The 19,213-nt window shown below is 52.7% G+C and overlaps 1 protein-coding gene across 1 annotated transcript in view; it reads right to left on the bottom strand.

Moving 5' to 3' along the window:
• LOC122368176 (vacuolar protein sorting-associated protein 13D-like) overlaps positions 1-16,558 on the bottom strand; it is a 44,034-nt gene extending 27,476 nt beyond the window's left edge. Inside the window, exons 1-20 of the mRNA XM_043341878.1 lie at positions 16,422-16,558; positions 13,964-14,154; positions 13,436-13,618; positions 12,940-13,164; positions 11,747-12,696; positions 8,558-10,231; positions 8,241-8,467; positions 7,891-8,162; positions 7,086-7,678; positions 6,587-6,764; positions 6,121-6,259; positions 5,759-5,845; positions 5,310-5,532; positions 4,849-5,048; positions 4,392-4,627; positions 3,795-4,111; positions 2,134-2,299; positions 1,617-1,816; positions 1,282-1,381; positions 776-974 (exon numbers count right to left, since the gene is read on the bottom strand). Coding sequence (XP_043197813.1) covers positions 776-974; positions 1,282-1,381; positions 1,617-1,816; positions 2,134-2,299; positions 3,795-4,111; positions 4,392-4,627; positions 4,849-5,048; positions 5,310-5,532; positions 5,759-5,845; positions 6,121-6,259; positions 6,587-6,764; positions 7,086-7,678; positions 7,891-8,162; positions 8,241-8,467; positions 8,558-10,231; positions 11,747-12,696; positions 12,940-13,164; positions 13,436-13,618; positions 13,964-14,154; positions 16,422-16,518 — 6,457 coding nt within the window. The 5' untranslated portion in view covers positions 16,519-16,558. The remainder of the gene's footprint in view (positions 1-775; positions 975-1,281; positions 1,382-1,616; positions 1,817-2,133; positions 2,300-3,794; positions 4,112-4,391; positions 4,628-4,848; positions 5,049-5,309; positions 5,533-5,758; positions 5,846-6,120; positions 6,260-6,586; positions 6,765-7,085; positions 7,679-7,890; positions 8,163-8,240; positions 8,468-8,557; positions 10,232-11,746; positions 12,697-12,939; positions 13,165-13,435; positions 13,619-13,963; positions 14,155-16,421) is intronic.
• Positions 16,559-19,213: the final 2,655 nt, after the last annotated feature.

The raw sequence follows: 19,213 nt of genomic DNA, 5'->3' as shown, positions 1-19,213 counted from the left end.
TCCGGCCAATCCCGTTCAAGGTCAGCGGGAGCGGGGCCTTGGCTGCGGTTATGGAACGTGATTGGCCGGACGACGTAGAATCTTTGTCGTCCGAGAGACATCGAACGTGGGGTAAATGCACACATCCGTCGTAATTGAGCAGATGGAAGTAAATACAACATGAAAAATAAGGCTATTCTGGTTTTGGGAGAAGGCAAACGCAAATTGACTAGCATTGTACCAACCACTTTCCATGTTGCCACTGCATTCATGTCCTATCTCCACATGTAGCTTCCATCGACTCGAAGAACATCAGCATTTATTGGTCGCAGGCAGCACAACAAAAATGACTGGTAAATACTCTATGGAAATGGGTGGATTTCTTTTGTCGCAGCCTACTCAATTGAACAAAATTGGAATACACTAGAGTAGCACAAGAAAAAAGCAATGCCAGTGAAAGAACTCAATCACGCAAAAAAAAAACGGTAGATAATTTTAGAAGTTGAATGTAAATAAAACACCTACTACTCAATTTCAGACAGTCAGTCGTTCATTTATTAGAATTGCTATTTGTCTGAGAACTTAAAGCGAACTCTTTTCTCGGAGCGCGCTGCTTCTCTCTCAGCAACTCCCGGCACGTCTGCTCCCACTCGCCGCCCTCCCCCACTCCCCAGCTGCTCACCGTCGTGACTGAGCGCGGCATGTTAAGCTCATCCTTCCTATAGCCGTGGTGTTGAACGCGCTACCCAGGTTACGCTGACTCCCCCCCCCCCTCACACACTCCCCAACAACTCACCGTCGTGGTTGAGCGCGGCGTCCAGGTTTCGCTCGACGACCAGTTTGAGTCCGGCCTTCTGTTTGAGCACGCGTCCGCCGGGCGTGGGTCGCACCAGGTACGAGTGAAGGTGGAGGTCCGACGGCCCGGGCCGCTCGGCCGCCGCCGACAGTACGTCCAGCCGCTCGGCAGAGTACACGTCCATGTCCGAAAGACTGACCTACACGGGGACAAGAATGGAGTCAGAGGCTGATTGTCAGGCCGGTAGGCGGAGAGGGGATTGGCGTCGCGACTGAACAGTGTAGATTAGTGAATATGTTGGGCTGTCCTCACAGTAAGTCCTCTATCCCCGATGTTGATAGTGATAAGTGATGACTAATTGAAGGCTTTGAAGTGTGCGCCAGGCAACATGCTATGGAGGGTTGTTACTCCGGTATCAGTGTCTGTAATTCACACTAGTGTAATTCATACACAGCAGCCCTGGTCAAAATTTGCAACGAGAGGGCCCCACCGGCACCGTCACTCACCTCCATAACATCCAGCAGACAGGGCACCGGCTCCGGTGTGGCCGGACGGTCGACGCGGCCTGCGCGCAGCACGGGCGACACGCGGCCCCGCGGCGCCGCCCTGACGGACAGAGACGCAAGAGACGTTAGTTCACACCACGGCGGCGGAGGCGGTCGAATACATAAAGCGTGATTGTAAAATGACCACTTTTAATTTGATAGACAAAAATGGTAGCCAAAATTTTCGCTCATGGTCATTTTGCTTTCAATTGTAGACAAATATTCCATTCCTCGACAAATATTTTAGTTAAAAATATGCATCTATCCTCGTTGCAAAGTGCTTACTGCCCACTAACCGTCTAGAGAAGGGTATATCCCTGGCGGTGGCGGCGTCCGGCGGCTCCGAGCCCGACAGACGGAACGCGTTTGTGACGCGCAGCCTGCCCAGGTCGGCCACCAGCAGTTGACGAGAGGTGGCCGACAGGGGCAGGAGGAGGACGGGAGAGCCGGCCTGGACGTCCAGTGAGACCCGACTGCCGCGGCTGCTCACCTCCTCCTGCGGGAGAGGGAAGAGAGAGGGGTCAATTCACCGTCAACCACATCGCAACTGCAGCGAAAGTGGCAGACCAGTGAATCGCAAACCACAGTTCGGACTGAGGCCTATGTGTATTCCTTGTATTGCAATAATGCGTGAGAGCATTCTCTGATTGGGCTGCAAAACCCACTTGAGTTTCTTCGATCACTTCAGATTCCAATCATCATTGGTCTATTTCACACCCACTCACTCCTTTCATTATTCATTTCCTACCACCGTGCCCCCGAGTCTATTCTACCCATCCCAGCGCGCACCCAGTCGTACACGATCTGACGCACCTCGGACTGGAGCCGGTTGAGCAGGTCCTGCAGCTCAGTGAAGTGTGCAAAGAACTGCTGCAGCTCGGCCAGGAAGCGGGCCGTGTGCACGTACTGGACGGAGGCCATCCGTAGTCGCAGCTGGGTGTCGAACTCACGGCGCAGAGCCGGGTCCGGCGACTGGAACCTGTACGACAATGCGACGAATAGTCTGTCTGATGCACCGATTCATAACAAGTACTAACACGACCTTATCTGAGTTACAGCATACAGCAGCCTTAAAGGTAGTGTGCCAGCTTTCCTGGACCGTATGGAGTTAATGGCCCAGATAAGGAGAACCGGATTTTTAGAACTTATCCATACCTTCAAAACTCATGGAAACGTCTTAAATTCTTCAAATTTTGAGTACCCCAGTGCGAAATTCGCCCCGACGGGTTGTCGGTCGTACCCCAACCACATTTCACACCACTATGAACAATAAATGCATACACTGAAATCGCTATTACCGATATGCTCATCCAATCAAGTTTCGATAAACCCGTTCATCATCATCTCCTGCGGTTTCGAACACGCCTGTTAGGTGGTGCGGTAGACCGCGCCCAAAGCCAGGGCCCCGGTAACGTGAGGTAGCCGAGTCGGGGCAGCGTGCGCTGACCCAAGCCGGGGCCGCGCGTCCTCCCGGTGTCATGTGATAGCCCGGGGCTGCCCGCGGGGATGCGGTAGACCGCGCCCAAAGCTGCGGCCCCGGCTTGGGTCAGCGCACGCTGCCCCGACTCGGCTACCTCACGTTACCGGGGCCCTGGCTTTGGGCGCGGCTTCTGCTCATACTTTGTGGTGCGGTGGTGGTGCGTCGGGCCGCGCGCTCTGACTTCGGCCAAGAAAAATGCGTCAGCTGATCATTGTCATTTCTGCCACTTGCGTGTGGTGAAATGGGGTCATAACTTAAGAGACGGCTTTTTCATATCAATTATTTTACATAAAATCATATTTCAAACCATAAATAATGTTCGACAGCCAAATAAAAGAAACAATACCAATACAGGCTTACATTTTAAGGCTCGACATTGTGTTGTCTACGATTAGACAGCTGATAACTCATTCCCGTACGTCGTAACTCTATCCCCGCGTTCGATGTCTCTCGGACGACGAAGATTCTATGCCATCCGGCCAATCACATTCCACAGCCGCAGCCGAGCCCCCGCTGACCTTGAACGGGATTGGCCGAACGACGTAGAATCTTCGCCGTCCGAGAGACATCGAATGCGGGGTATAATGACCTTTGCTTATTGTCACATGTGCGCCGCATTCGCGATTGTTGCCGACGCCTGTTTGCAGGTCAGCCCACTACAGTTGTTATACATATCGAAAAACCGATAAACTTTTAGGCGAAAAAGGCACTATTCCAGGCCCATTTTTGATTTTCTTTGCGATATTAGGTAAAAACAGAAGCTTCTTATCCTAGGAAAAATAAAATGGGAAATCTTTCAAAGGTGGCACACTACCTTTAAGTAAAATTTGCGGAGTGAACATGCATACACTGCAGCTACGAAGGCATATGTAGAGAGGCTATGTATAATTGCCTAACACATAGCAGCTATCAAAGGCATTGGTAAAAAGTGAGCTGAAGCTCCAAGCCTTTACCCCTGTCCATGCCAAAACAGCACATTCCCGTCATGACTCACTTGACGAAGTCGAAGTGGACGGCCTCGGGTCCGGCGGTGACGAATCTCTCCTTGTACAGGGCGCCGTGCGCGGTGAGATCCACCATAGCCAGAGCGCCGAGCCGGCCGGACGTCGTCGCCCGCTCAGCACCTGACAGCGTCCTGCTGCTGTAATCGGTGACTGTGGCGCGCGCCAGCGGACCGCTGCCCGGCTGGTTCAGCAGGAGGCTCAGAGAGCGGACCCGCACCAGGGTCTCGGTGACGGCCCCACCGGCGGCGGCAGCCGACAGGGGCGCCGCGCGAGAGCTGCTCCGGGGCACACCCGACTCCGGCGCCGGCTGGGGGCGAGAGGACGGGAGAGGTGAGCAGTGGGGCGGCTAGTGACGTCGAGGGGTGGTGTGACGGCGTGGGAAAACTAAAAACATCTGACAAAAACAAATATGAACAACGAAAAATCCCGAATGAATTACCACCCCACTAACCTTGTATGTCGTTTTCCCACATGACTATGCACACGGCTGGACGTCAAGTGGTCATTAAAAATATGGATGTAATGGACAAATGCAACAAACGTTCCTAGTGAACCCTTGAGCACCAGTCGACAGTTGCCCCACTGACCGCGGTCGGCGGGTGCGGCTGTCCGTTGAAGAAGTCCAGTACCATCACCCACGACTGCGGGCTAACTACCACGTCCAGACAGTTGAAGTTGAGGTCGACCGTGCGGCTGACGGCGGCGGCACGCGCGCCAGAGCGCAGCGTCACCGTGCACTGGATGAGCGCCTTCTCAGGATCGGGCGCCGGGCGAGTGGGCGAGCTGGGAGGACTGCGGCAGCCCGTCGAACGCACGCCGCGATCTGAGGAGAAAAAAGGGGGAAGGCGAGGTCAGAATAAGCGCACATGATATATGGGGGAGGGAGGGGGGGGGGGGCGATACGGTTACATCCATGGCTACTTCAGACAACAGAAACGGTCCAAAATCGACGGAAAACGTGTTTTACTGTATAATCACAGCTCTGCTATCCAAACAAATGTTTCTGCTAGCTTTTATTCAAGTTAGAACGTTTCAGCTGCTCACCGTATGTGCTGCGGGGAGCGGCCGGCCGCGGCGCCAGGAATCCCCCTCCGTTCAGTCGGTCGGGCAGACTGCCACACAGCACCTCAGCTGAGGTGGGTGCCGACAGCGACAGGTCATCGTCACAGGAGAGCCCGGCAGCAATGTCCGGACACGAGGCCGACAGGAATGGGCCCACCGCCGACGGGCGGCGCTCGCTCACACTGAAACAAAAATGGAGGGAGAGTTTCAGGAGCAGCAGACTTACGTTTTGTAAGGTTTTTACCTGTGACTGAGGTATTGTGCAAGCATCGCATGATTTGGTGGGAGTTGTGCCCATATTGACGTGTTTTGTATGTGCCAGAGACGATTGTGCGAGTTTTCTTTTGCGATTCACTCATTGTTCTGGTGATACTCCGGTTTACGAGTTGAATGCAGAGCAGATAGTTAGTTCCACTGCCCATCCTGATTATTCTCTAGCTCACGTGTTGTGCGAGTGCAGCAGGTAGCGGTGCGGCGCGTCCGGCAGCTGCAGCAGATCCTCCATGGTGACTCCCTGTAGTGTGACGCTCAGCTCGGTCAGGTCGGGCTGGCGCCGCTCGTAGGCCACCGACAGGTCGCTGAAGGTCAGGGTGACCAGGCCGCACGGCCCGCCGCGGCTCATGTCACTGCGCAGCTCCATCTCAAACTCGGACAGCTGGAACGAGCCTGGAATGGGCGCGGGACGGAGAGCAAGGTTAGCTGCGGAACGAACTTCGCTAAAAACGAGTCGCCGTGGCTGCATCAAGGCCAACGAGCAACGAATGACATAGCCCCATGAAAGTGGGAAAATACCACATCGACTTTACAAAATTTTGCCGTGAAAGATTTATGACAATTAATTCGTTTTATCGTACACACAATATGAAAAAAATGATATAACCCTAAAGCCTACCATGTATGGGTATTCCGTGGTTCTGAGCTGGTGCAGATATCTTCCTCTCCAACGGCTCTTTTCCAGGTTCCTCAGCCATCACGTCATCTGTTGGACACACACGAGAAAGACAGGTTAGCCGAGCCTAAAATGATACCAAGTCCGAAGGACTATATGAACATATGCACTACCAGAGAAACCTCTTGGGAGAGACCTGCTGGCGTCCGGTGCAAAATATGAGGCAAACATTCAACAGGATGAGTGTACCAGACATCACTGTCGTAAAGAAAAAGGAACTACGCACACAGACGCACTCTACTGTCTTCCCAGCAGTCTTGACTTTTGACCAAAATCCCCATCACAATTAGTTTCCCCACACATACCTTCCTGCGTTGTCTCCGTCCCCACGTCTTCTGCCCCGGCGGCGCTCGGCACAGTGAGGTTGTTCATAGTGCGCATGATCTGCTCGTACTGAGATTTGAGTACCGAGAGACGGACCGGCGTCACAAACTGACCGTCCACCTGGCAGAACACAACATCGTCAGCGTTGCTGTTGATGATGACGGACTAGGATTTTAGGCACCCAGACCAGACTAAATCGGAGGTCATCGGCCTCCTTAGAGACGCGATGCAGGGCGCTCGACGGTCGCATAATCTTGCCACGTTGATGTTCATGACACGCCATAATTCTGGCCAATTTTCCTCCTACCTAGCCGTAGCAAGACACGCAAGCACTACACGACCAGCACGCTGATATGAATGAAAAGTGCAAAACACACGGTGTTATTCTGGGCACAAGGCTGCCCTTGTCATTATCCACCCGGATCAGGTCGAAGCCGGGTCACCCACCTGAAGTGTCTGCTGGGCGCGGCCGGCGGCGGCTCCCGTCTGACCCGTCTGCCCGGACGGCGGCACCTCCACCGACTGCAGGGTGATCTCCAGCGCCGTGTCGTACAGGATCGGGTCTCCACACAGACGGGCGTCGTACAGCTGGTCGGCGCGCAGCGTGCTAAACGCACGGCCAGGACTGGAAAGGCAACGGAGGTGTCGGAACAGACGTTGGACATAATTACGAATAATGGGTTGAGTTATCATGATATGGATATGGATAAAAAGCCAATACCTTGACGATTTTTCACCAAAAGCGTTTACTGATGTAGGCTGTTATTTATGCGTTCCTCATTCCGTTTGCTTGCAATCTCGCAAATATATTACAAGCGACTTCATTCCTAGCAAAATGTGAGTTTGGTCACTCAGTTTATAACACTGACAAAATGTGAACTTTTATAACACTCCATCAGTTTTAAAAGTCCGCTGAATCAGTGACTAGACTCGTCCCGTTACATACCTGAGGCTCTTGGTGAGCATCACTTTGTCCAGATCCAGCGAGTAGAGGTTCATATCGGTCACGTGCAGCCGATGTTTGTCCTCCGGCCGGCAGTTGAGCGCGATCCGGCCCAGGTGTGCCACCAGCACCCGCGGACTCCCGGCGCTCTCCGGTACAACCACAATTGGCGTCTCCAGCACCACACTCAGCTCGATCCCTGCCAGCGACTGCCCGGCCGCCGGTTGAGGGGACGGCTCGCCGCGCCCGGCCGCCGGGGGAGGGCTCAGGGTACTCCGCGCCGCCTCCGACCCCGTCACCAGCGAGCCGGCGTCACTGACCGAGTCTGACCTGATGTGCACCATCTCCCTGGCCATTTCCGCCGCGGCAGCTCCCACCGAGCGGGCCAGCTCGGTCACGTACTGTTTGAACTCGTCCACACAGCCGCCGAGCTCGACCAGGAACGGCGCGCTGTGGGTGTAGCAGACGGAGGCGAGACGCACCTCGAGCTGAGCCGTGCCCTCGGAGCCGGCCGGCCGGCGGGCCGTGAACTGCAGCGCCCGCGGACACTGCTCGCTGTCCCGGTACAGGTCGGCGTTCAGACGGCGCAGCAGGTCCTGACGAGACACACGGTGATAATTAGCACCGGGAATATCAGTTCACGTGAAATATGCATACAACAACTCACAATAATCCGACATTTGTGCGAACTATGGAAGTTTAAATACGTTTAAATTTTCCCAACAAAATCAAGCAACTGAATAGTCGTCACACATGAAACAGAAGAACGCAAGTTCAATAACGAACATGACCCGCCTTTCGTTCTCACCTGCGACTGCTCCACGACGGGGTCGAAGCCGACCGACAGCACACAGGGATGTCGGTGTGCGGCCGGACTGAGCTCCCGGACCTGGAGACCTCCCAGTGCTCCGCTCACCGCCAGCTGATCGGACAGAGTGGCCTGGATCCGCGCGCCGCTCACCGTCGCCGTGGCCACCTTACGGCCCGTCAGTCCGAACCGGTCGCTGACGGAGCGCAGTAGTAGTACGTTTAGTTTGTGAAAGTCGAAGGTGAGCTCGGTACGACTACTGGTGGTGTTTTCTGTCTCTGGCTCAGCCGGGGGCGGCGGTGAGGAGGCACCGCCGGACAGCCAGTCGCCCAGGGGACTGGCGGCGCGACCGTCCGCCTCTGCGAGCCGGGAGAGCGGCTTCTCTGCACTGACCGGGTCCGGGGGAGTGCTGATGCGGTTCAGAAACCCTGCCAGCTCGACTATAGTCTCCTGGTTGGCTATGACATCCAGCGTGTTGAACCTCATGGAGACAGTACGCAGTGTCTGGCTCGGCGTCTGTCCGGGTGTGGGTAGTACGATCGTCACATCCAGGGTGATTAACGCGTCGTGTGTGTGACTCAGACCCGGCTCGGAAGCGGCACCGGCGGCGGGGGCAGCCGCGGCGGTCGGCGGCGGGTCGGCACCTCCCCCTCCCGGGTCGGGGGACACCACCCGCAGAGTAGCCGACTGCAGTTTCTGACTGACCGCCTGCGTCAGAGAGACGGGCGAGGTCGAGCGGTCCACGCCGGTCGGCGAGGCGGGACTGCACGGACTGCACGGTTCGGAGTCCAGTAGAGAGCCACTCACACTGTCCACACCCACACCGCGGTGGCTGGCCACCAGGATCTCGAAATCCGCTCCGTACGTCTGTAGCGCATCCACCAGGAGCAAACTATGCACAGAGAGCGCCAGCTGCAGGCGGCGGCGGCGACGCGTCAGCTGACCGCGCGCACCACACACCTGCAGTTCAGCCACGGCGCGGCCGCGCGACTGTACCGCCAGTGACATCTGTCCGGTGGCGAACTGCACCACCAGTAGCCGGGCCGCGTCTGAGGCGGGTTCTGACGGCACAGCGCCGTCCTCATCCTCCGCCGGCTGCGAGTGATCCCCTCCCGCGCCGTCACCCTCACCACTCATCTCAGAGAGATTGTCCTCGCCGGCCGTCGGAGAGTCTACCGGCTCTTCCTCATCCAGTAGGAGTCGACTGGCGAGTGTTCGCAGCGCGTGTACCTTCTGTTCGCTGACGTGCACCATCAGGTGGCTGAGGTTGCCGTTAATGTGTACCAGCGGCCACTCTGGGTCGGCCGCAGCCAAACGACGCCGCTCCAGTTGAAGGGAGATGGTGAACCGGTCCAACACATGCATCGGACTGCTGCCCTTGGCCAGAGCCTGGCGCCAATTGTCCCTCACACGGCCCACTAACACCTGTAGGTCGCTGAAGTTGAGAGAAAACTTGTCGTACATCTTCTTCTGGAGTTCGCAGCGCGCCGCTTGCGCTGGTGTCATCTCCGGCGCTGTCGCCATAGAGATGGTATCAGTTGACGGTGACTCGGGCACTGCCGATCCCGCTGTCGCAACCGACTCCGGCTCTGTCTCCTGCGGCGTAGAACACGGCGTGCAGAAATCCTCGTCGTCTGCGTCGTCGTCATCCAGGCCGGCCGCAGCGGCCGCCGCCTGGCGTCGAGCCTCTTCCTCCCAGAACATGTCGTTGTGCAGCTTCAGATGTCCAAAGTCAAGCACGAGTAGCAGACCGGACGGATCCTGCAGCGTTTCCGGTAGGATGATGTGTGGCGCTGAGATGTTGAACATGACGTCCCACGTCTTCCTGGCGATGTTGTCGCCCTCGACCATCTGCTCCCAGGTCTGTATCAGCTCCTCCCTAGTCTGTCTCTTAAGCGACTCGTACCTAACCCGCGCCGCGTTCTCCAGTCGCGCTAACCGCTCGGCGTCAGCGTCTGAACGTCGCGCCGTGAAGAACTGTCTCATCAGCCGCAGCGCCTCGGGGTTATACACCACATCCAGCGATCGAGACGTGACGTGCAGTTTGTAATCGGCGCGACTGCCGGGCGGCCGGCGCTCGTAGTGCAGCTCGAACAGTGGCGGCTCGGCGGCCGGCGCCAGCAGACTACTGAGCCCCGGCAGGCGGCTGAGCTGGCGCAGCGGCGCGGCCGGCGCGGCGCGAGGCTGAGGCGCCACCAGCCGCGGGAACGCCGAGCCGGCCGTGGCGTGGTCGTGCAGGTACAGGGCGCCCAGAGAGGTCTGCAGCAGGTGAGAGCCGCTGCGGGGCCGCGACTCGGCCGCCACCTCCACCTTCTCGAAGGCCAGGTCGAACAGGGGCCGCCTGCAAACGGACGGGGAAGATCAGCCCAGTTATGAAAAAGAGCATTGATCTACAATTATGTCTCACATTAACCCGCGCCGGGCCGGTGCTCTGAGATTCCGCGCCGGGCCGGGGGGGGGGGGGTGTCTGAACACCCCCCCCCCTTCTAACTCGGCTCCTGGGCCACGTAGCGACACGCGGTAAGCGGCAATCGAAAGAACGTCTAAAATAAGGACGAAAACACTTCAGTCATTTTTTGGGTCAGGTCAAAGGTCAGGTCACCAGAGGTCACCAAAGGTCAAATGTTAAATATTTCAACATTTTGGAAACTGCCAACGGCTATCTCGGGAACCGATAGAGCTACAGCGCCGCAGAAAAGCGCATTCGATAGCCCTTTTACAGACCTTTCTGAGTAATGTTCTCAGATTTGACCTCAGGTCAACGGTTTAGCCTCCAGAGGGCAAAAACTCCAAAAATAGCCGTTTTTACGAAAGACGTTTTTTCGGCAATAACTTTTGACTCAAAAGAGACATGACATTACTTTTGCCACCATCGTGTTCCTCTCGCCGAGACGCGTCGAATGAACTATAATTTGACCTTGAAAGGTCAACTTGAAAATTTGACCTCAGGTCAAGGTCATGACCTGACCGGAAAAGGTCATGTTGCATAGCAGTCGATCCGCAACGTCGAGCCGAACACATCTAAGGCGTTTTCAGCGCTCTAGCACGTCACTATCAGAAGTTATTAGCGAAAAACTGTTAGATTCTGTTCGTGACCTGAGATGACCTCGGGGCAAAGCATAAAAACTCCAGAATCGGTTAACGTTCCGTAATTTGCTAGTTCGTTGATGTCTGGACGACTTTGCGCCAGTCGCTGTTCTTTTGCTAGTCACATTTTGACACAGAGGTGCCGGAGTATAAAATTGGTAAGGAGAATAAAATCTTTTGGACCCGCCCGGGACCAGAAAAGGGCCTCATTTCCAACACTGCCTCGGGGACATAACGAGGGGTCACAGTTGCCATTTTCCGGTTCAGTGTGTCCATTTTACCTACATCTCGATGTTTGAGAGTGTCTAGAATAGCGTTCGTGCAAAACAGACGCTTTTCAATTTTCTCCCATTGACTTATAATGGAGAGGTCGCAAAATTGACCTGACCCTAGGTCACCGATATCAAAATTCCGAGATATACATTTTATAGATAATGTTGCTCTAATCAATCGCTAAAAGTTTCAAGGCAATCGATCAATCGGTGTAGCTATGACGAGCATTCTTATTTTTTGTGAGGTGAGGTCACTTGGCGTGACCTGGTGACCTGACCTAAGGTGACCTGGGTCTGAAATTTTCACAACATGTGCGGAAAAGACGCACAAACAGGTGTGTCAAAAACCACAGGGGGGGGGGGGGTGCAGATATCCCACAGTTTTTGAGATATCTGCGAAAAACCACAGGGGGGGGGGTGTTCAAACACCCCCCCCCCCGGCCCGGCGCGGGTTAAGCACTTTAAACCACAGTTAAACAAAACTGCCCGACTCTCACCTCTCGCCCCCGGCCTCTGCGCGGACCAGTTTCATCTCGGCCTGTTTGAGGCTGAAGTTGAGCTGGCTGAACACGGCGTCTCGCTTCAGTGCCGAGCTGTTCTCCAGCGTGTCGGCCATCTGATCGAGCGCCGCCTCCAGCTCCGGGCGCTGCCGCTCCGGCTCCTCGCCGGCGCCGCCGTACCAGCCGCCCCAGGCCGGGAACCACGACTGCAGCAGGCCGCGGCCGCTGCCGCCGGCGCCGGCCGCCGCCGCGCCCTGCTCGCGCCGCAGCGCCGCCTCACGCTCCTCCTGCAGCATGCACCACTCGCGGAGCGCGGCCAGCGCCTCGAACTCAAACTCTGACTCGCAGCGGAATTTGAGCGCCCGCTGCTCGGCGGTGAGTGTGGCCGGGCAGCGAAGGTGTTCCCGATACACGGCTGCGTACCGGGCGACGAGCGAGGCGCGCTCGCACGCCGCCTCCCAGGTGCGGTGGCGCCGCCGCCGGCCGATCCGGTCCAGGTGGGTCAGGATGGCGAACCGCCACCAGGCGGCGGGCGCCTCGCGCGGCGGCCGGTCGGCGCGGTGACGCAGACAGCGGCGCCGCCGGTCCAGCACCTCCATACTGCGCGCCCAGCCGACCGCCTGCTGGAACTGTCTGTCTGCCAGAGAGAGCGACAGACGCTCGCACTGGAGGTCCAGCACGTGTCGCGGCCGGGCCCGGGAGCGCAGCGGCCGCTCGGAGCAGTCGCGCTTCAGCCGGGCCTGGACGGTCACCGGGGAGAGCAGGAACTCGTGGTGCGCGCCGGCGATCATCACCTCCTGCCAGATAGACGGACGTGGATTTGTAACGAAGATGAAGGTAGAAATGCGGCAAACAAAATACACCACAAAAAGAGAACATTTATGTGATGACCAGCAATGCCATAATCCAGCGTTGAGACACCAAATGGCCTTTATCGCCGAGGCGTCCTAAAACTCATGCATGCAATCCAGCGTTGAGTCTAGAAATTGAAGATGCCATCGCTATAAATATCCACTTTTAGGGCCTCGTGTTCAAGCATACTACTACCTACTCAAGCATACTACCAATCGACATAATGAGTTGTACTCCAATCATCGTACTAAGTCGCACTAACATCGTGGATCGTGCTAACTCCTAACATTGTGCTAGGATCGTTTATAACACCTTGCCAAATCACATCGTTGACTCACGGCCAGTTGTCCGATGGTCATATCCGAGTACATCTGCGCCTGCGTGTCCCAGTAGACGTCCAGCTGCTGCAGGTCCAGCAGCTTGAAGCGCATGTTGTCGCGACACTCGGCCACGAAGCCGGGCACCCAGCGTTCGTCACAGCTCTGGGCTGTCAGCGCGCCGACCGTAAGACCGACAGCGAACCCGGGCTCCTCGTACCGCACGTGAACGTCGCGGATCTTCAGCTGCGGGGGGGGGGGGGGGGGTATAGAGTTCAGATTCGCACATGTAGTGATCAGTGACCGGACATACGTATTGAACGAAGCGTCACCAGTCACTTCAGTCTAAACTGACATTCATTTACAATGTCGATGATAACATAGATAGAACAACCACAAAGTAAACAGACCCAGTGGTCATCAGCAGAAGAGTTAATCATTCTTCTTTAGCGATGCCACTTAGAGCAGATATTAAATGGACCAGCAAGCACCTTGCGGGCCAGGAGCCGTCCGTTACCTGCAGATTTGCGACGATGTTTCCGACGATGCTGCTGCCGTAGTTGACCCAGGAGCTGTAGCTGGCCGCGTAGTAGGAGGTCTCCTGTTTGGCCTCGTGTTCAGCGCGCCAGGTGGCCTCGACGGCGTCCAGTTGCCACAGCTGGCGCTGCCGAGCGGCCGCCTCCTCCGCATCCGCGTCCATCTGACCGGGACAGAGGGGACACCGTGAGGATAGGAGGCATGTGGGAGGAAAACGATGGACAACCAGGCATCTAATAAGGTCTCAAGGCCTAAGGGAATAAAAAGTTAACGATCTACTAGAGGTCCTTGGGTTTCTTGAAGACAAAGTCAGCCCCAGATAATTTCAATTAAATTCTTTTCGCGGACATATGCTAATAAATCTCATATCTGTGTTAGCGTCCGTCAAGTGTGAACCACCGAGTTTTAAGTGAGCTACACCACCGACATTCAATATAAGTTTTGGAATCGGTGATCCACCGTTCCCTGCTTCCCGCTGTTCCCTGTCGGCGTCACGCGCGTGTCTCACCTCCTCTGGCCGGACGGGTCCCAGTACCACGTACAGCTGCTCGATGGAGATGGACCACGGCTCGCTGCTCAGACGGCGCACCGGGATCGAGAGCCGGATCTTGCCGACGAAGCCGGCCGTCACGCGCACCGGCAGGTCCAGGCTGGAGAGCGCGTCCTTGCGCAGGGGAACGTTCTCCATTTCCACAGCACCTAAAACAGAGACCGGGTGGTTGAAGATGGCGACACCGCACGGGCAGAGGCATGGTGTAATAGGCTAGCGGTATAGCGTAACGCTCTACATTTAAAAAGCACCTGGAATCGAAAGCGGGTGGTTACGAGCAGAACAAATTGGGCAGCTAGAAACGGAGAGACCGGTAAAAGCGCGATAGCCGAGGAGAGGCCTATAAAAATCAGCATGTTCTACGCGTATTTAAATAAATAGAACATCCTTAAAGTCTCTATTGTAAAATAACAAAAAAAAAAATAAACGTAAGGTATGTAATACGAATGTGCATATCAAGACATTCTAAATGCACGACTTTACTTTTTTGGAGCCACGTTTCCATTGAATATAACACTCATTGGCTTTAATTCCCTGTCCCAGCGCGTGATCCGGCCCTGGCCGGCGAAATTGCTGCCCAGCAGAGGCTCACTCATCATATGGTCGACGACAAAGAGTGCAACATCTGCACCAATGGCCTGGATGCCCTGTTTTTCCTTTCCTTGCACCGAGCGAACCTCACTGCAGAAGCCCTTGCCTGAATGCTAGGCCCAACATAAACAGACGAGCCAGTCGGCATTATCGCAGTCGACCTTGCCCCCTCTACTCGTCCCTGAACGCGGACAATCGGCGGCGATCCGTCCGGCCTGGCCCGGTACTTTGATGTGTGACAGATTCACATGTGGCACGCCGCCACCGGTCACAGTCAGCCCGTCAGCCGTCTGCTCAGGGACACACCCGTTCGCCGCGGCAAGGTGCTGGCGTCCGTCCAGACCCAACCCCATCCGTTCAGGCGGTGTGACGGCAAAGGGCATCGGACGGTGACATGTTCATCCGTGGCGACACGAACGTTCAACACACGTACAGATACGTCGGGAAAGGACAGGAGTTGATTCCTAAGCGATGCGGGGAAGGACAGGCCCAGCCACTGAGTAGTGCACAGGCACAAGCCACATGACTTCCAATGACCTGTCTTTCTAATAAAAAATCGTGTTTTTGGGCAGATCGCAGCCTGCATCAATATGATAAAATATTTATCGTCCGTAAAACAAAGGATGAAAGCAGAAAACGGGAAGGACAAAGGTTAATTTAATGTGAGATATAACATGAAAAATCGGCAATGCAACACTCATCCAGGCAAACCATGGTAGGTACTGATAGCAGGGGTGCGCTTGCAGATATTGCTGAGATAAACCCGAAAAGCTCGATGCTATACTCGATAAAAAAGTCGTGCAAGGTAAGATAGATCAAACTTTGCACTGATGGACTGAAAACAGCTTTTAACGTCGGATTTTTATTCACGTATTTCTACATTTCAAGACCGCACCTTAACGTTTGAACCAACAACCCAAATCAGCAAATGACACCAAAAAGTGCCGTGTTCTCTTCGCTGTACCGAAGGACACACTATTAACATTCTCATTCCCAACAGAGCCATCGCACCAGCCGGCAGCCCACCGTACATAGTCGTCATCGGTCGCGCTGTCGGGTCGGGCTCACGATAGAAGTCATGAGTCGCACTGCCATCTCACGATCGATGTCGTGAGTCATGCTGTTGGCCTACGATAGTCGTCGCGAGTCGCACCGTCGACTCAAGAGTGTCGTCGTGAGTCAGACTGTTATCTTACGGCAGTCGTCGGAGCCATGCTGTCGGCTCACGATACAAATCGTGAGTCCTCAGCTGTTGGCTCACAATAGTGTCGGAGCCACGCTGTGAGCTCACGATGGACGCCGTGTATTATGCTGTCATCCCACAATAGTCGTTGCGAGTCGCAATTGCTGCTCGTGGTATTGATATCAGCTTATCGTGACTCCCGACACTCGTCGCCAGTCACTCTTGTAGTCGTCGAGAGTCACGATGTCGGCTCATGATAGTCAGCCTTGTAAAGTCACTAACCAAGCAGCACACAGATGACCAATACATAGGGCTAACTAACAAAAGATATCATAAGATATAAATAAGTCTGCAATCTATATAGATCAGAGAACAATGGAAAGATACATCAAGTTTACACTGGATGAGAATTACACTTGATGAGAAGTATTTTCATGCCAGCAAGCACAGCTTACCCAATATTAGCTTGAAATTGTTACATATTGAGAGAATCTAAGATCTTGTCAACTTTGAAACATTAAAGTTGGACAATTTAACAAATGGTACATCTGCATCAGCCAAAACTCACAATCATCAACAAACTCTGGAGCAGCAACACTATGTGTGGTTCTGAATTTATTTTGCCATGGCACTTTGGCTCACCTTGCAGGAGGCCCACAGACAGCTGGTCTGTGTTCAGGTTTTCCAGGTACTGGCCCAAGTAATTGTTGAGCACCCATGCTGCTAGACTTTCCAGCATGGTGGCAGTCAAATGAGACTTACACTCTTCTAAACATCAACATTATCCTGAAATAAAAAAAAGACATTAACTTACCACATAAGCAAATCTGACTTAAAGGAAATAGTTCACTTTTAACATGGGGTTTTGAACTGAAATAGCAGTCTTGTAGCTTGCGCTGAGACTAGCACAAATCATAAGCTTTTACGGCCCAACAATCACCCTAAGCAAAAATATTCAATTTCCAGTTCCAAAAACAGTGTCTTAGGCAGGAATGTGGTGTCGTTGGTGTCTTAGAAAGGAATGCAGTCACGTCATCGTGAGCCAATCAGCATGCTGCTTACAGCCAATGCAGCATGCGTAGGTTTGAACTACGCAATGTGATTGGTCAACGCGTAATAAGCTTCCGCGTCAAAACATCGTTCTACATAGAAATATAGTTCTTCCTATATTAAAATACAGAAAATATTTTTTTACAGAAAGTTTTTATTTTATTTTCTGATCATTTTGAGCATAAAAAATCATAAATCCATAGCAAAATACTAATTTCAGGAAAGTGAACTATTTCCTTTAAATATGGATGTTGATATTGATCTAAGCTTATCAACAAGGAAGAATACCTATTTGGTGATTTCCCCCTTTTGTACCCTTCAAAAACTGAAGAAATTCACAAAACAAAAACGTAAAAAGAAAGAACACATCATTCTAAGGTTGAAAAATGAGACCACACATTGATGTTTCAAATACTTTTACACAAAACATTTATGACTAACAAGTTACACCCAACCACACATGACCTTTATTCACTTTAGGAATACATGAGCTTTGCTTATAAAAGTCTCTACTAAAAAAAGTTACAGAACAAGACATAATCTAACCTGAACTAACCTTACCTACTAACCTACAACCTACAGTTACAACTTCCCAATGCACAACCTACCTGGAATAGTAGTAGTAATAGCAGGCATCACACTTGTTTTTTGCAACCAAGGAGAGGTGCTGTAGGTTGTTAGGTTTAGGTTTTAGGTCATAGGTAGGTTTTAGGTTGTAACTTGTAGGTAGGTTTTAGGTTCTAGGTTCTAGGCAAGGTTAGGTCAGGTTTGGTTAGGTTTGGTTTGATTTGGTTTGATCAGAAAGCATATCGGGGGTAGCGCATCTCCTTGGTTGAAAAAAACAAGCATGATGCATGAATTATGACTAAACTGGAATTTGTGTAAATATCTTAAGAACTGGCGTCTTAAGATATTTACCCAAGCTTTTCACAAATGGGTGGCAGCATGTATTAGTATTGAGTATCTATAATTTATATGATTATCTTTCAATTATTAACTAATCTTCCAATCTTCCAGGTTGATATATGATTTGGACAACATGGTGTGGATTTTATGTAACGTTGAGCCAGCCTAGGGTGCAAAAGGACCACTTCACCACCTATTTTAATCATTCATGATAACCACCAGACATAAGAATAACAATGAAAATCAATACAAAATAAGAACAAATACTAAAAATTCAGAATATATGATGCAGCACGGCCCTCCTCTCAGTCTCCCGTCTCAGTCTCACTGCATGGCAATGCAGGTATAGACATCAGCATTGTTTAAAAAAAACTGAGGTTCCCTTTTTGTATATCAGTCCCACACACAAGGGGGAAAAGCTCAAATTATTGAGCGCTCAAAATATTGAGCGTGTGACGTCAGAGGCTCCCATAGGCGTAATGCTGAGGGCTCAAAAAATTGAGCCGTTTCAGGAACACGTTTTGCAAAAGCAACTCGCAACACCTAGGGAGAAATGGCAACACCCTAGGAGAATCACTAATGATGCAAAATAGATTAGGCTTTCATATTTTTCACTGCTCAAGCTTCAATGATTGGGGGAACACCAATTTATAGGTCGAAATCTTACGGCATACCAGGATGACTTAAAAACAGGCCAATAGTTATGTCAAAATAAAAGTAATTTTTTGTCCATTCACGTTTTTTACTAGGGTTCTGTTGGAAAGAGCATTTTTCATACTACCCAAAATGATTGCGACTCAATTTCACATTACCCATATCGGAGAATATTTTTCACAAGGCCCTAAATACAAGGTTGCACGGACTAATTTCTACTAAATCTACCAGAATATAGTTTCACGGTTGGGTATTTTAATAACTATTCAATCAAAACTTCTTTATTATTTCCTCGTTATCATTTATAAGCAATTTTATAAATTGACTATCAATTTGCTTGCCTTTTACTGGCAAAATAACTTTCTAGTATTGGGTCAGCATAGTTGTGTAGCAGTAGGAACCATATCTGGCAAAACCCCAATGCCTACATACAGCAGAAAAGCGGCCACCAGGTGTCGCCACAGTCGCCACTTGGTCGCCACACAGATGTCGCGCGCGTCGCCAATCGCCACACTACCGATTTCCATAAGGACGCATATGTACGGATATGTATTGGAAAGTCGCCCTTAAGGATTACGCTTACATCCTTTGCTTACGAGGTCGGTGGTTGGAAATTGGGAGGGGCTCAGCTATTTTCGACCACGGATATGGCTTTATCACATGATGAGGAACATGCTGATAAGCGTTTTATGTGTCATAACAGCACATAAGTATTTTTAATCATTTTTCAAAAATAGCCGTTCTGCCGTATCTTTCAGTGCAAGGTGCCGTCAGTCATCCCCGACGTTACGTCACGCCGGGGATTGCCAGATTTTCCTACTAGA

The sequence above is a fragment of the Amphibalanus amphitrite genome, unplaced genomic scaffold (genome assembly GCF_019059575.1).
Source record: "Amphibalanus amphitrite isolate SeventyFive unplaced genomic scaffold, NRLGWU_Aamphi_draft 000031F_arrow, whole genome shotgun sequence".
NCBI lineage: Eukaryota > Metazoa > Arthropoda > Thecostraca > Balanomorpha > Balanidae > Amphibalanus > Amphibalanus amphitrite.
Note: the sequence above shows the minus strand (reverse complement) of the source record. Positions and strands in the feature narration are given on the sequence as shown.